Source organism: Ictidomys tridecemlineatus, chromosome Y (assembly GCF_052094955.1).
Source record: "Ictidomys tridecemlineatus isolate mIctTri1 chromosome Y, mIctTri1.hap1, whole genome shotgun sequence".
In the NCBI taxonomy this organism is placed as follows: domain Eukaryota; kingdom Metazoa; phylum Chordata; class Mammalia; order Rodentia; family Sciuridae; genus Ictidomys; species Ictidomys tridecemlineatus.
Genome location: NC_135494.1, coordinates 5,287,951 through 5,303,656, shown reverse-complemented (window position 1 = coordinate 5,303,656; position 15,706 = coordinate 5,287,951). Strand labels below are relative to the sequence as shown.

Sequence of the window (15,706 nt, the reverse complement as noted above, 5' to 3'; positions counted from 1 at the left end):
TTCAGCCTGGATCCAGGTGCCGATCAGCTGGGTCCTCCTCAAACCTAGCACAGACGGTTCCGGGCTGACAATGGTCCGACTTATCTTTGGACTTTGACAACAGCACACGCGCCTTACACATTCCGTAGAAACTGTTTCAGATTTTGCCCTGGGATCTCGAGTTCTCGCTGCACTTGTGATTCTCAGATGCGGCACCTCCGGGCGGCCCCAGGATCGGTAGGTAAACATGCAAGGTCTGCAGCATGCAGCGCTCTGAGCTGGGGGCTTGCAGGCCACGTACAGTCCATGCGGTTTCAGGTCAGGATGTTTTCTACTTTTGATGAGTGGATGCGACCACCATATAATGTAAGCAAACAGGTTATAGCGTTCAGATTGGCTAGGCTATGATGTTCCGTAACCTAGGCTACAGGTATGAAGTGCATTTCCAACTAAGGGTGCATTGGAGAGGAGGGGACCACATTGTCAAGCAGAGGATCATGCTATCGTTTAGATCTAAGATGTCTCCAAAGGCCCCATACTAGGTAAGGTGGTGGGGTGTTGAAGAAATGAGATAGCCCCAGGACCTTCTCTCCTCCCCATTAACTCTCACAAAGAGCACCGTTCGCTCTCCTTGTTACCCTTCCACCCATGGCCAGCGTTCCACCCGCAGCACATTGAAGGCGAATTTCCTCCCGACAGAGAACCAAACCCCTTACCTGATTCCTGGAGGTACCGATACACCAGAAAGTTCACCTCGTCACTGGTAATGCTCATCTTAGCCTCACCTCGCGGCGATGAGGTCTTTACAAAGCGGGAGCCACCCTCTGCGGGGAGAAATGAAGCGATAAGCCATCAGTCAACACTCTCGGGACGCTGCCCGTGTTTCACGTCTGCATTCTTTTGGAGAGGACCGAAGAAAACCCATCCACGCTCTCAAACACGACGGCAGTTAACGTCTGGTGTCAGGTTTTATGATTACGTGATTATATAAAAACCCAGCAGGCAAACCAACCCAGACTAACCCCCAATGCTTATATTCCAACAAGTGCTGGCGAGAATGCGGAGAAAAGGGAACCCTTGCACACTGGCTGGGGGAAGGCGTAAACTGGTACAGCCATTGCGGAAACCAGCATGGAAGCTCCTCAAAAACTGAAAGATATCAGCAGCATTGGACATGTACCACCACCAGGAATGAAACCAGTATGTGAACGGGACACCCACACCCCTGTTTAGTGAAGCACTACTTCCAATAGCCAAAAGTCCAACGACCCAAATGTCCTTCCACTGGTGAATGGAAAGAGAAAATAAAATACTATTCAGCCATTAACAATGGAACCCTGCCATTTGCTTCAACATGGATTGAACTGAAGACCATCAGATTGAATGAAAATAACCCAGGCACAGGGAGTCAGGTGAGACCAACAGGTCTCACCGATAGGCGCATCTAAAAGTCGACTGCTTGGGACTCGAGAGTACAGCCGTGATGACCAGAGGCCAGGACAGCAGGGTGGGAAGGGCTGATTAACGGGTGTAATTTACACTGACAAGTTCTGAGGTGCTCACGCACAGCAGCGTGACTGCAGATAATAATGCAGTGTGTGTTTCAAAAAGCTACAAGAAAGCCTGTTGAAAGGTTTAACCTGCTTTAAACATTATGCAATAAACACATATCAAAACATTCCATGGGCTAGGCATGGTGGTGCACGCCTGTACTCCCAGTGACTCAGGAGGCTGAGGCAGGAGGACCCCGAGTTCAAAGCTAGCCTCAGCAAAGCGAGACTCTAAAGCAACCCAGTGAAACCCTGTCTCAAAATACAAAATAGGGTTGGGGATGTGGCTCAGTGGTCGAGTGCCCCTTAGTTCAATCCTTGGTACTCCACCCCCCCCCTCCAAAATTCATGGTACCTCATTAATATGGTTTGTTTTTATGTATCAGTTGCAAAATAGATAAAAAAGTGCTTATTGCCTTTGATTTCATTTGGTGACATTTCTGTACTTGTATACAGGGTGTAAAGAAAACTGTCAGTCAAAACACAAATGTGTCCCAATCTCTGCTTGATGTCTGCGGAGTTTACTCCGAAGACATCGCCTTAGGAAGCCAAGTAAAGACACTCAAAGAGAAGCTGTGAAATCAGAGTATACACCCCGATGAAGAAGTGAAATATTATTTCAGGGGAAGAAATTAAAGATCAAAAACAGAACATGGGAGCTCCGTACAGACTTTGGCAAGAGCGTCACACTGCTGAGGAGGAATTGGTGCAGAGGCAAACCTGATCCTTCAGGATTTTTATATCCTGCCCGGGTGCAGCCCTCTGGTTGGCGTATCATCAACTCCTAACGAGGAGACAACAGACAGGCAGGCGTCTCTCAGGCTTAGAAGGGCCTCAAGGATGAACGCGAGAAACAGCTTGCCACTACACATCCTGACGCAAATGTGTCACAGACATCTCCATCCGCCTCTGGGGTGCCACGCATTCAGAGATAGTGAACGAGGAATTTTTCAAGTTTCATTTGAAGACTATTATTCGAATATAGAAAGTAATCGTGTGCGACTGTCAGCTGATCTCTGCACCCCCTCTGCAACATCACGTGAGTCATCATGCAGACAAAAGTAAAATTTTTTTTATAAGTCGAACCTCTACAGAATTTCTGACCCTTCCCCCCAAATAAACAATAAGAGAAACAGAAATTACTGATTCCCAGCATGAACTGAAGTTTGGCCATTCCTTGTTCCACAACTGGAGCTTCTGTGGTGTCAGAGCCTTACCAGGCAGCGATGGAGACAGGAGTCGGATTCTGTGCTTTCGGCCTCTCCCTGCCCCGAGAACTTCTGGACAGGGCAGAGCCAGGTCAGCGGGCCTACCAGTCAGACTGCAGGCAACCCAGAGTCCCCGGAAGGTGACCGAGTCGGGAAAGAGAAACCGGCACCATGCAGGAGAGGGCAGATGTCACCTGCCTGCAAGGGTCAGAGCCGTTGGGAGGAACAGCCTTGGAGAGCATCTGGTCTCACTTTTCTGCAAGCTACAAGCGAGGGGGAGACCGAGGCACAGTCAGGATCTCACAGCAGAGAGAGACTGCATCCGGGGACCAACTCCGCATGCCTCCCTGTATTCCCAGGTGCCAGCGACCCACTGGTCTCTGGGGACGACTGTTCTACCTCCCCTAAGTCTGCCTTTTAATTTCTACCCTTAGGGCCAGGAACACAGAACAGCCCTGAGCAGCCAATGGTTTAACCTGAAGGAGGAGACCGCAGGCCGAGGCCACAGGACATGCTCCTGGGCCTGCCTCGTGTCCCCTGACTGAGGGGACACTTTTGCCGGTCAGCACTTTCTAAACCCCCCTGGCAAGGGGCCTGGAGATGAGGTCCCAGGGCTGGCATTCCCGACACGGCTCCGTCATGTTTCCACCCCCTATTTTAAGGGGGGCTGTTGCTACCATACTGCCTGGGCCAAAGGCCAACCCGCAGTCAACCAGGAAGTGAACCCCCAGCCCCCTCCCCACTTTTGATTTTTCTCCATCAAAGATCCAGATATTCAAGTGAGGGTCAATGGGACAGTGGTTGGCTTTGGTTTGAGGTGTCAGAGATGGCAAGTATTATAACGACTCTAAGCCCTCCTGTGAGCCTTATTTAAGTATCACCAATACTGCATGTCGTTTCAAACCAACTCCCTTAAACATATAATTTCTACGCAGAGAACGAGACGACTTTGGGAACCAGCTCTTCCCATCACATGAGCACCTGGGGAGTTTCCTACTTACTCACGCTGGATGAACGAGAAAAAAAAATTCTGCCCCACTTTTTCTGTGACTAAAAAAAATGAGATCCAAGGAGATAGAAAAATTACTGGGCACCTACTATAGTGAAGCCATGGTAATGGGCAACACTAAACGAAAACACTACAAATTCCAAGATTCTGTCTTTGGCCAGGCTCAGTGTCACACGCCTCTAATCCCAGAGGCTCGGGAGGCTGAGGCAGGAGGATTGCAAGTTCAAAGCCAGCCTCAGCAACAGTGAGGCGCTAAGCAACTCAGTGAGACCCTGTCTCTAATACAAAATAGGGCTGGGGATGTGGCTCAGTGGTGGAGTGTCCCTGCATTCAATTCCCAGTATAAAAAAAAAAAAAAAAAAGATTTTGTCTGTGACATACAGCTCATTAAGCTTAACAAGGTGCCTGTACAAGTCATGTAAAGTTCCCCACGTGTCCCCAAAGGTATCCCGAAGAAGTTAAGTGGCAGTCTTCCAAGAAAGCAAAGTTCATAGAAGAGCTAAATTCTTGACTGATGGGGACAAGACCTCTGAATTTGTAAGAAGCAAGGTTAGACAGAAAAAGTTCAGGAGTTTTTTTTTTTTTTTTTGTGTGTGTGTGTGTGTGTGTGCGCACGCGCGCACGCCCGCATACAAGGAAGGGTGTTTTATGAAAATAGCCTCTTTTTTTTGGTGGTGGTAGTGGTCCCAAGCATTGAACCTGGAGCGTCACACATGCGAGGCAGGCGTTTTATCACTGAGCTGCACAGCCAGTCCTTTTTAAAATTTCAAGACAGAGTCTCACTAAGTTGCCCAGGCTGACCTCAAACTTGAGATCGTCCTGCCTCAACCTCCTCAGTTGCTGAGATTACAGGTGTATGCCACCACACCTGGCTGATCTCACCTTTAATGACACGCCTTATGTCCCCTTGTCTCGGGGCAAGAGGACCGGCCTCTGTGATGGCATTCACGGTGAAGGATCAAGCGTGTTTGCAGAGAGGAGGCCACCTCCGTCTTCTCCGTCAAAGATGATTCTCTGTGCACAAGTGGCATGAGGCTAGAGATGCCCGTGCCATTGCAGTATGGATGAATTAGAGGTTCATCAGGCCGCGGGCTCCTACCTGTTCTGAACTCACTGGCTCCGTCAGGGTATTGGCTAGAGAGCAGGCAGACAATGTCCTGGTAGCCACAGAAGAGCCAGGGATGTGGGACTTGACTTGGGGGCCTGTGACCAGGAGCAGACAGCCTGATTCCTAACTGCAGCCCCTGCACCTTCAGCCTGGGATTGCAGGCTGTGAGGCGGCCAGTTTCCTCCCTGGTAGGAGGGCACGAGGATGCAGGCCTTTATGTGAACACCCAGAGCAGGGCCCACCGCATGGTAAATGCCCAGCCCAGGTCAGCTAGTAGGCTTATTTAGCCACCTCTGAAAACTGTCCCAGAGCCACCTGAAGGGGCCTTTGCATTGGACCAGGGCAGAACATGTCCCCACAGGTCCCCTCAGCCCTAGCAGTTAACCAAGGACAGTCAGCAGGCAAGGCCGCGCCTACACATTCTGTCAAAGAGGCCTGCGCCCGGGCATCCTTCTAGAATGTGCAGCCGGAAACCCAAGCCTCTCTAACTCTGAAGCAGCTTCCGGAAAGGCTTCCAGCCCTGCCCTTCTGAGAACTCGGGTGGATCTTTCCCAACCCCTCCCGGCGTCCAAACTGAAAGGGAGCTTCAGCACCGGTCACAGATCCGCCTCGCCCAGAGCAGGGCGAAGGCCAGGAGCGCTTCATGAGAGCCCCCGTGTTTATTTTCCTGCCTGACCCAGTTTTGGATGAGAGACACCTTCAATTATGTTGATTTGAGGGCTTTGGAACTGTGATTACGCAAAAAGGGGGGGGGGAAGAACCCCTTCTTCTTGCAGTTGAAGCCACAACACTCTCTCTGTGCTGCTGCCACAGCAAAAAGAAAAAAAAACTAGCACAGGCCAATGGCATTTTTGGAGATGCCTCAAGTCATACGCATCTCCTTCCCGTGGGCAGCCTGCTGGCCTTCAGTCTGGAAGCCTCCATTAGCGGGGGTAATTGTCTGGACGAGGGTTCAGGTCTGCACCCAGAGCCAGGCAGCTGGAATATGGGCTCCACGTGACCCCCCAATCCAGGGGCCCTTCTGAGCTTCTTTGTGGAAATGATCGGGTTCTCTGCTGCCTCGGTCACAGACCCCCTGGATGCTTCCTCTATAATGTCCGCCTCGAATTCCTTTTCATTTTGCCAATAGGAGCTGGTCTAAGATCCGACTTTTCATATTCGTGTGAATCCAGATGTACCGCTTACTCTCAAATCTTGCATAGGGACCAGCTCTCTTCTATGACCCTGCACATCTTTTCCTCCTATGTGATGAAGCTCTTTACCCGAAGACGACGTGGTTAAAAAACTGGTAAAAACATGGGAAATACCACGTAGCCATTAAAATGATTTTAAAAAGCAACAGGACACATGTACTCTATGCTTGCTAATTATGAAGCGTTAAGTGCTAAATGCTTTCTAGGACCTGTCACAATTCTGACATAAATATGGCTGTTACTCCCATTATTGCCATTTTACAAGTTAGCAAAATAACGGCTTTGAGTGGACCATGCACAGGGCTAAATTTTGCACACACAGACACACTTCAAAATGTGCTGACAGTTATCTCTAGGGGTGGAACTGTGTTGGACTTAATCTGTGTGTGTGCACTCGCACTGTCTGTATTTTCTACTATGAACCTAAATTGTTTTCATTTGTAGTAAATAAATAATTGAAACCTGTCGATATCTTTGCGTGAGACTCGGTGCAACATGAAACTACAGGGTTTGGAAAGCCCAACAAGTCTCCTGCTGGGAAGAACTCTGCTCTTTGGTGGATAACACCACCTCCCAAAGAGGCATTCGGAAACAGTCTTCTCTAGGCCCGACTGCCCTTGTGGGTTGATGAATGGCGGGCTGAGACTTCATGCAAACCCCTGTGCAATTCGCAGATGTTTCAGTGATGGAAAAGAACTTGGAGGCCAGCCCAGAGGCACACCTTCTTCAAAGTGCTCCATCTAGTAAAGGCAAACCTATTAGCTCGTTTCTGGGGCCAGGTGATGGACATGGCCAACAGTGTATGTTCCCTCTAGCACTCACCTCTCTACAGTGGGATGCAAGTTCTCGTATTCAGGATTCCAAGTGAATGCCTCTCAAGCAGGTCTGCTCAGGAAACACGGAGAGCTACTGCTACCACACACGAGTACTTTGTCCTGTTTTTCTAATGACTTGGGTATTTGTGGTAATATTTCCAATGTCCAGATCATCACAATGATTTTCTAGCCAGAAATCAGTTCGCAGAGACAGAGGAGAGAGATGAACAGAGAGTCCACATGATGTGCACCAGACCCTCGGATTTCAGGCACACACATGGGCTGGTTATGAAGCCTCTACAAACACCGATTTTCCACCTAAATATATAGGATCCATCTGGGCCACGGAAAGTCTTTCCAGTGTTAGCATCGTAAGTGGGGTCATCTACCCATGACATCTGGCCTGCAGAGGCGTAGTGGAAGGTGACAAGATCAGCCCCTTCGGTTTCCTGTCTTGCCATACGATCCCTCCTACGTGAACTTCCACCAGAGTGATGTCATGAGGTCGCAGAGCTAAGGGAGCCCTTGCTAGGGTTGGCCCGGCACTGCCTAGACATTCCCTCTCAAACTGTGAGCCATATAAACCCCGTTTCCCCCTAAGCAACCCGTCTCATATTTCCTTACAGTAACACCAACCACCACCCTAAGAACTAATAAAACTGATACCTGCTCTTCGTCTTTCCTGCATTTTCCCACATCTACATCAGAGAGCAATTATCTTGTCTTTTCCTGGTTTGAAATCCATCTTGACTGATAACGTAAACAGTGACACTCCGAAATGTGGACCTTCCTCATGAGCATACCCCGCACTTTAAAACTGACATCCAAGAAGCCACTATCACCAAAGCACGCTACAGATGACTGACAGGCGGGCGCGCGTGGGAACAGTGCCGTCAGAAGCCCTCACTTTCTGATGTGTTATTTGCAGATTATTCCCAGCCTTATGGAAGACCTACAGCTACTATAGTTCCCACTAAATGGAACAACACAGTCCCATTTCTGAGGATGATCACAGAGGGCCATCTACAAGTTGCCCACTATGGGAGAGTAGAAGAAATTCCAAGTCACTTACAAATGTCTTACAGTAGGAATCTGATCAACGCCTATTTAATTTATTGAATTGACACTTATGTTTCCTAAGCACCACATTAATACCCAATCAAAACAGCACCTCTCCCTGGTACCCACAGGTGTCAACATAACAACTTCACAGAACTTCTCTGGGTGTCAATTTTGATTGTGTGTGTGGCCTTCAACTCGACACCTGTACACATGTAACTGTTTTCTCTGCTACCTTGGAAAGCTTGGCATGTCAGCAGATTTATACATAGCGACCGACATGATTTTCTAATAAGTTTCAAGGTTAACCAGCAAGTCAATTTGCAGATAGACACAAATCATATTAAGAAACTAATAAAGCATAGAATCAAGGTACAGGAGCCAAGTAAAATCTATACTCAAGTGCCCAATTATAATTAATGCTTCAGCTTAATTATAATTCATAATGTTGACAAGAGAGATTGATTTTTGATGGTGTCTCCCTCTCATGGCAAGACTCGGGAAAGTTTATGATATAGCCAGTCCAGGATCCAAAATTCTTGGAAGGCAGCACAAGGCTAATTCCTCATGCAGAATTGACCACATAGTTATAAGCCTTTGATGATGTTCTTACTACCTTCAATTTCTGCAAAGAGGAATATCTGCAAGTTCTCTTTTTTGGGGAGGGGAAGATTACTTTAAAACAGGGGTTCGGCTTTGGTGAAATGCTTCTCAAACAGATCTCAGGCAGGACTAGCACCCAGGGCACATGCTTACCGTTACGGTGACGTCATGTGGAGGCCTTTGGACCAGTGGGCTGCCTGGCATCCGATAGTAGACTCCGCAGACCGTCTGCAGGCACGAGTCTGGGGAGAAACAAGATTGGAGAAGCGGACTTAAAGTGTGCTGGCTTCTCACCCCACCCCCAGGCCTTCAGGTTTGTCCTTCATGGAGTCCAAAGGTGTCTTAATCCCGAGCTCAGATGACAGGGTGCTGGATGCAAAGCAAAAAGCAAAACAATCCAAAAGAGAAATTACAATAGCCAGTGAGGCATGTAAACATGATGGCAGAAAAGGGCCTCAAATTAGATAAAACCACTTTTAGCTCAGATATTGCTACTGCTGGTTATTTTTTGGCAAATGACCGTCCATCAAAACGTCTTCGTTTTCGGACAATACCTTAGTGCAAACAATAAACTACGCACAACTCTCATTTTTCAGTTGCTACAAACAAATGGGCCATTTCCCCTTTGTCCGTAAGAAATTTCTTGTCCTGGGTTGTGAATGAACCTCGTTTCTTAGAGACTTGAAATCATCCAGAATCATCTAAAAACCAAGTAACCAAGACAATTAAATGACCGTCATTTTCTTTAAACTCTTACTCAACAGTTTTCAGTCAGAATCAAAAGGTACCAGGTTTAACAGGATTCAGATCCACACAAGGCTGCACGCTCAAGCTGTTTCTTATTAGTGAATTTATAAGGAACCCCGTAAATTGTTTTCAGGAAGTTCAAGCAAATTATTCCCACTGAGTTGTGTTTATAGTAATACTGTTTAAAGGAAGGAAATTAAAGAGATTCTACAGGCAGGTTCATGAGCCTCCAGGTTTCATTACAATGCGTTAAAAAAAAGAAAAAGAAAAGAAATCCTAAGGATATACAAGATGAAAGTAATACCAGGCAAGAAGAGTAATGAGATTTATACAGAATACATCCACAGCTCTAGAAATTAAAGGGCTTAGGAATGAAGCAGCAACAAAGGAATATTGATTTTGCCTATAAAGTTTTTTTAAAAACCCACTGATTTATGGAAAGAAAAATCCTTAGTGGAGATAAACACTGAAATACTTGTTAGAGTAAGCGGAAACAGAAAGCAAATTACTGTTTGCAGGATTGGGCTGTAAATTATGAGGGGTGGGGAGTGGGCAGGGAGTAAGGCTTATGATGAAATTACTAAATGTCATCAAGTATCAAAATACGAGCCGATTTCACCACAATAAGCTCCAAATTGCCTGTAAATTAAAACATTACAATCCATAATAATTCAATAAGTCATTAATATACAGACAGCTCTTATTACAAGCTGTTCAGGGAGAAAAAAAAAGCTTTAGAAATCAAATTCCTATTTTCTTTGGTCCACAACAGATGGTAACTCACAAATTAGAGTCTTGAAGTTGAAGATCATCTTTTATATATGTTGCAAAACTCTCTAAGTGTAATTAGCTTATCTCCTACGTGTGATCAACACAGAAAAAAACTGGGCATGGTGACTCTGGTTCATAACGTTCTGTGGTTACGCAACACATCAGAACTAATTAGCTCACTGACAGAAACAATACAGGAAAACGAGAAATCCAACCCCCGGATATCTGGTCCCGACCGACTTCCATTTTCAGTACAATCATTATTAGTAAACTGTACCAGCAAGAGATGTTAATGTAAGTGAAGAATGTGTGTAAAACACAAATGATGTTAATAACTGCAACATGTTCCTTTTCCCAAACGGCAAGACCTGACAGATACAAAAAGAAGTCTGTGTGTCCTGTTGCCCTGGGCTCCTGGTGTGGCCGACATACACCCTGGGCTCTCTGGGCAAGCAACTCAGAAAGCACCTGCCTTCCCACGAAAAGTAGGTCAGAACAGAGCTTGGGCTGATACAGTTCTGGAAACAATTAAGGCTGTAATCAAATATGACAAAATAATTGACGGACTCCTGATCCACCAGCCCTCCTTCCCTGGTGCATTCACCTTGACCTTTAAGTCACGCACGCACGTCTTACAGCTTGCTGTGAGGCCGGTGTGCAGCTCTAAGACCAGCTTCTGCAGACAGTGGACCAGCAGATTTGAGGAGCGACATGTACACCATGGGTTGTGCCTTTGCAACGCTATTCATTGCTCGGGAGAGGTATTGGCCCCAAGAATTGTTCTATTGTTTGCATATGAGAGTGTGTAACCACAAATCCCACCATTACATGTGAGTGTAATGCACCAATAACAGAATGTGTAAAGAAAAAAATATACCACTGGCCGTGAGATTTCTTCAGCATAGGCTGGTCATGGGGTGCATACACAAGGAATGCTAGGCGAATGAATGAATGATGTACCACATCAGGGATTGAACGCAGGGGGGTACTCGAGCCACCTCAGAAAGCCCATCCCCAGCCCTATTTTGTATTTTATTTAGAGACAGGGTCTCACTGAGTTGCTTAGCACCATGCTGTCTGTAGCTGAGGCTGGCTTTGAACTTGCAGTCCTCCTATCTCAGCCTCCCGAGCCACTGAGGTCACAGGCATGCACCACCATGCCCAGCTAAAACTAGCCATTTCAAAGTGCACAGTTCAGTGGCATTTATATGTGTTATGAGACTAGAACCTATAGCCATTTCCAAAACATTGTCACCACTCCAGAAGGTAATCCTCTACCTGGGAGGCTGTTCCCACTCCCTTCTCGGAGTTATAGCAATGAGCAGATGGACTGCCCAGACTTGCCCATGCAGGATGCGTCCTGTCAGTATAAACCACATCGCATGGTCTGAGACCTTCTGTGTCTGCCTTCATTCACGGAGCATGTTCACTTCCATCAGGTGCAGCACACATCATTCCTTTTAATGGCTGAATACTATTCCGCTACGTCAATGGATTGCATTTGGTCCAGCAGGTGATGAGCACCTGGCTCCTAGGAACGGTGCTGCTATGAATGTGCATGCATGAGTGTATGTTTGGGCATTTACTTTGCATTCCCCGGGAGTACCTACCGAACAGTGCCACTGTCCTACTCTGCTCTCTGGAGATCAGTTTACTCCTTCCTAAGAACCCAAGGGGAAAGCAGGAGAGGTGGACAGAAGCTGAGCTGTCCTGACCTGGGGGAGGGAAGAGGACGTGGCTACAGAAGCCAAGCAGCCAACAACGGCAGCAACCCCATAAGGAGGAGCTGGGGACCTGCCAGCCTAAGAGCCACTTGCCCTGTGGCCATGAATACCGGGCTATTTTTCTGTTTGGGGCAAACAAGACGACTTTCCCATTCAGACGCATGTGCTACTGGGTGCATAAGCACTTCCAAATAAAAGCACCAGATCATCAGGACTCTGCCTCCCTCCCACCCCTGCCCCAGGACAGCAGGCATCGGGAGACACTCCTCCATACCATGACTACAGGTGGAGCTCTCCTACGGGGGATACACAGCACCCACCCCCAACCAAGATTAATCCAGGCCAAAAAGTCAAGTACCGAGGCCAAGGAGCTCTCTTACAAGAAAATAAATCACAGAAGCACCGAGTTCATCTCTTTGTGGCTGCTGCCTGGATAATTTTATTTTGCAGGGGGTTTAAAAAAATACTAGAAGGTAGCCAGGCGCAGTGGAGCGTGCCTGTAATCCCAACAGTTCAGGAAACTGAGGCAGGAGGATCCCAAGTTGGAAGTCAGCCTCAGCAACTTAGTGAGGCCCTAAGCAAGTTAGCGAGACCCTGTCTCAAAATACAAAGGGCTGGGAATGTGGTTCAGTGGTTAAGCACCCTTGGGGGTTCAATCCATGGTCCCCCCCCCAAAAAAAGTAGAAGATAAATATAATACAGGTCTGAAGATTCAGAAAGGATTGCCTAAGGGTTATTTCCATGGGTTGTCAGAATGCTTCTTTCTGTGTGGTCCAAATTTATAAAATAAACAGCTGATGGATCGCGACAGGGTGTGTTCTGATCGATTGTAAATCAAAATGTTTAACAATGTGATTACCGATTCTCTTTCCAGATAAAATATAATCAAGTCTGTGCAAGAAAATTCCTTTAGTTGGCCATGGAGAGGCCAGTAAGGAACAGGTCTGGGGCCTCCTGCCAACAGCCCGGGGCCCCTTGCCAGCCATGGAACAGAGCCACCAGGGATGTGGATCCTCAAGGGCCCTATGGGGACTCCAGGTGACATCTTGCCTGCAACCTCAGGAGAGGACCCAAGCACAGCATTCACCCAGCCTGGTCACACCGACTCTGCTCACCTTCAGAGTCTAACCCACGGTCAAACCAGGTGGGGAATATGCCTGGGGCAGGGGGTCTTCTCAGCAAGTGCCTCATAAATCGGGGATAATGTTTGCAAGGCTGTTGCCTGGAAAATGCAACAACCAGTGAACTCGGAAGCCCATCAACTGGAGATTTTAAATAAGTAGAGAGTGTATGCCAAAGTATGTTCTTCGGAATGATTTTTTTTTTTTTTGGGATGGGGCCAGTACTGGGGATTGAACCCAGGGCCTTGTACATGTTAGCAAGCACCGTACATCCCCCACTTTTCATTTTTTAAATTTTGAGACAGGGTCTTGCAATGTTGTCTCGATGACCTCAAACTTGTGACCCGCCTGCCTCAGCCTCCCAAGTAGCTGGGATTACAGGCCTGCGTCAATGAGTTGCACATAGAATGAGGTTTTCCAGGTTACTTAGTAGGCGTTTGTTATGAAAAACAGTCCTCCAATCCAAAAGGGCCGGCATCGAGGGGTTAAACGGAGGTGGAAAGAGAAACAGCCGCACATGTTGCACGTGTTTGCCTGGCTTGCTCTGAAGTGCTTTGAACTCACTTAATCCTGATAATTTAAAATGCATAAAGTGCTTAGAATGCTATCTGCTCAGATGACCTGTATTCTGTCTTGCAGAAGCAACGGTTCCCATCCTCACGGGGCTATGGTCAGCTCAGGGACTTCCACAGTGCCCAGGAGCTGCTCGGGCACCTGACAACACCTTGTCCCTGTGCCTTGATGTGCTCACAGCTCGGAGCCGCAGGCAGCACATACTGTGACGTGCCTTCTTCCCCTAGCAATGCCTCTCCTGGGCTCCCTGTGCACCTAAGCACCGCCCAGACCATGCTCCACCTGAGCAACCGCCCAGACCATTCTCCAAGGTCCACTCGGTCTACGTCCAGTGCCTCCACAGAACACTCTGCACGTGTTGAAACGTTCAAGGCGGTTTTCTGATGCACGATGAATAGACCCTGCCACTAAACACCAAGATCAACGGGGCTCCCACTGCTAGAGGCTCACGAGTTTTCCAAGGGAAATACACAAAGCAAGGCGACTTAGGAAACAGACTCTGGAAGATGCAGAATGACAGTGGTCGGCCACAATGGATCAGTGTGCCAGGGGATAAGGACTTAGAAAAGCAAATGGTACTTTTAACATAATAATAGTGTCAAGAAGTGGGCCAGTTCCAGCACACCAGCCTCCGCCCACTGGGAATTAAAACCAGGACACCATCCCTGCCTCTTTTCAGTCACAACCCATCAATCATTTTCTCACATCGTTTCTGAGTCACATTTAGAAAACCCTTTGTGCAGATGGACCATTTTCTGCCCCTGTGGTCCATGTATGCCCATCTCTATCCAGAAAGGGGGACAACACACCTTCTTGGAAGTCACAAGTATGGCATACAAAAAGGGTTATGTGTTCTTCACTTAGTGACACTAGAGTTTATAATAATCCATTTGGATAAAGTTTACATATTCTTCCCACACTTACATATGTAGTTTACATAGTCTTTATATACACACGTGAAAAACATTTATTTCGAAATGCTAAAATCATTCACCTGTTACTTTTCTCAAAAGATCAGAATACTAGAAACATTTATCTTGGAGTGACCCCAAGTGGTGTGTTCTTTGTACGTTTTTAGGTCCCCCCCCCCAAGAGGGGTGTCCTATATTTGGGACAAAGGCACACAATAGGTTAGTGTTCTTTAAAAATAAGTCTAGGAAACCATCAACTAAACTCAAGACACTTCTGAAAAGATTTTCCTTTAAAAAAAATCTGTGTGGCCTGGCAGGACCACGCCTATAATCCCTGGCGCTCAGGAGGCTGAGGCAGGAGGATGAGAGTTCAGAGCCTCACAACTTAGCGAGGCCCCATCTGGAAGTAAAATATAAAAAAAAAGTGCTGGGGATGTGGCTCGGTGGTTCACTCTCCAAAGTCTGCGTGGGTAAGTGATAAAAATTGCTGTCCCATGTCTACAGAAAGAGGCGGAGGCTCAGCCCCACCCTGCTCCTTTCCAGGGCCAAGGGACACAGAGGTCATCTCCCCTGCACCCGAGGGCTGTGCGGGTCAGTTTTCTCCTGTCATCCTTTCCTGTGTGTGAAAAGCAAGGACACTGGCTTGTTCTCACATGACCCTGGTACAAAAAGGCAGTCTGTAGTGTAAGATCACTGGGATTTGTGTGTGTGGGGGCAGAGGTACTGGGAATTGAACCCAGGGGCACTGTACCACTGAGCCACATCTCCAGCCCTTTATTGTTTCTTTTGAAACAGGGTCTCACTAAATTGCTGAGCCTGGCCTCAAACTTGTGATCCTCCTCCCTCAGCCTCAACATCATTGGGAAAAGAAATAACCAAATATTTTGCTGGGAACAGTGAGTCCGTCATTTAATTTGAAACTACTTTTATCACGGAGAAGCACCGACAGACCACATGAGACGAGGAGTATTTAAGAGCTCTATCAATTATCCACATGGGTCACATCAAGAAAATGTCTCATAATAAAAACAACAGTTAGCACAGGGTTGAGCATTACATCTGTCAGAGAGATTCGGGTTTCCCACTGAAAGTGCTAGTGAATCTTGAAACAGGAGAAAACATGTTTAAAAAAAGTATTCTGTGAATCAAATATCTTCGCCAACGGGAATCCATTTCCACAATTCTCAGGGGTTACAATGGTCTCCTTTGACCGAATAGTTAGGGACCAGATGCTAAAGTCAAACCAAATACAGTGAATTTTTATGGATGGGGGGCGTGTATGTCACAGGATTACTGCGACTCAGGAGACAGGCTGCAGCTGTGGTCTCAGCTACT

General features: G+C 47.3%; 1 protein-coding gene across 6 annotated transcripts in view; it reads right to left on the bottom strand.

Annotated features, from left to right (window-relative positions):
- Nucleotides 1-15,706, bottom strand: part of LOC120890333 (F-box-like/WD repeat-containing protein TBL1X) — a 175,925-nt gene that overhangs the window by 43,949 nt on the left and 116,270 nt on the right. For 5 of the 6 annotated variants that reach the window (XM_078035378.1, XM_078035380.1, XM_078035376.1 and 2 more), the window contains 2 exons: nt 8,678-8,766; nt 696-803 (listed from right to left, as the gene is read on the bottom strand). In XM_078035378.1, the coding sequence (XP_077891504.1) occupies nt 696-753 (58 nt within the window). In that variant the 5' untranslated portion in view covers nt 754-803; nt 8,678-8,766. Of the gene's footprint in view, nt 1-117; nt 138-695; nt 804-8,677; nt 8,767-15,706 lie in introns of those variants that run through there. The other variant, XM_078035379.1, reaches the window with a different exon arrangement.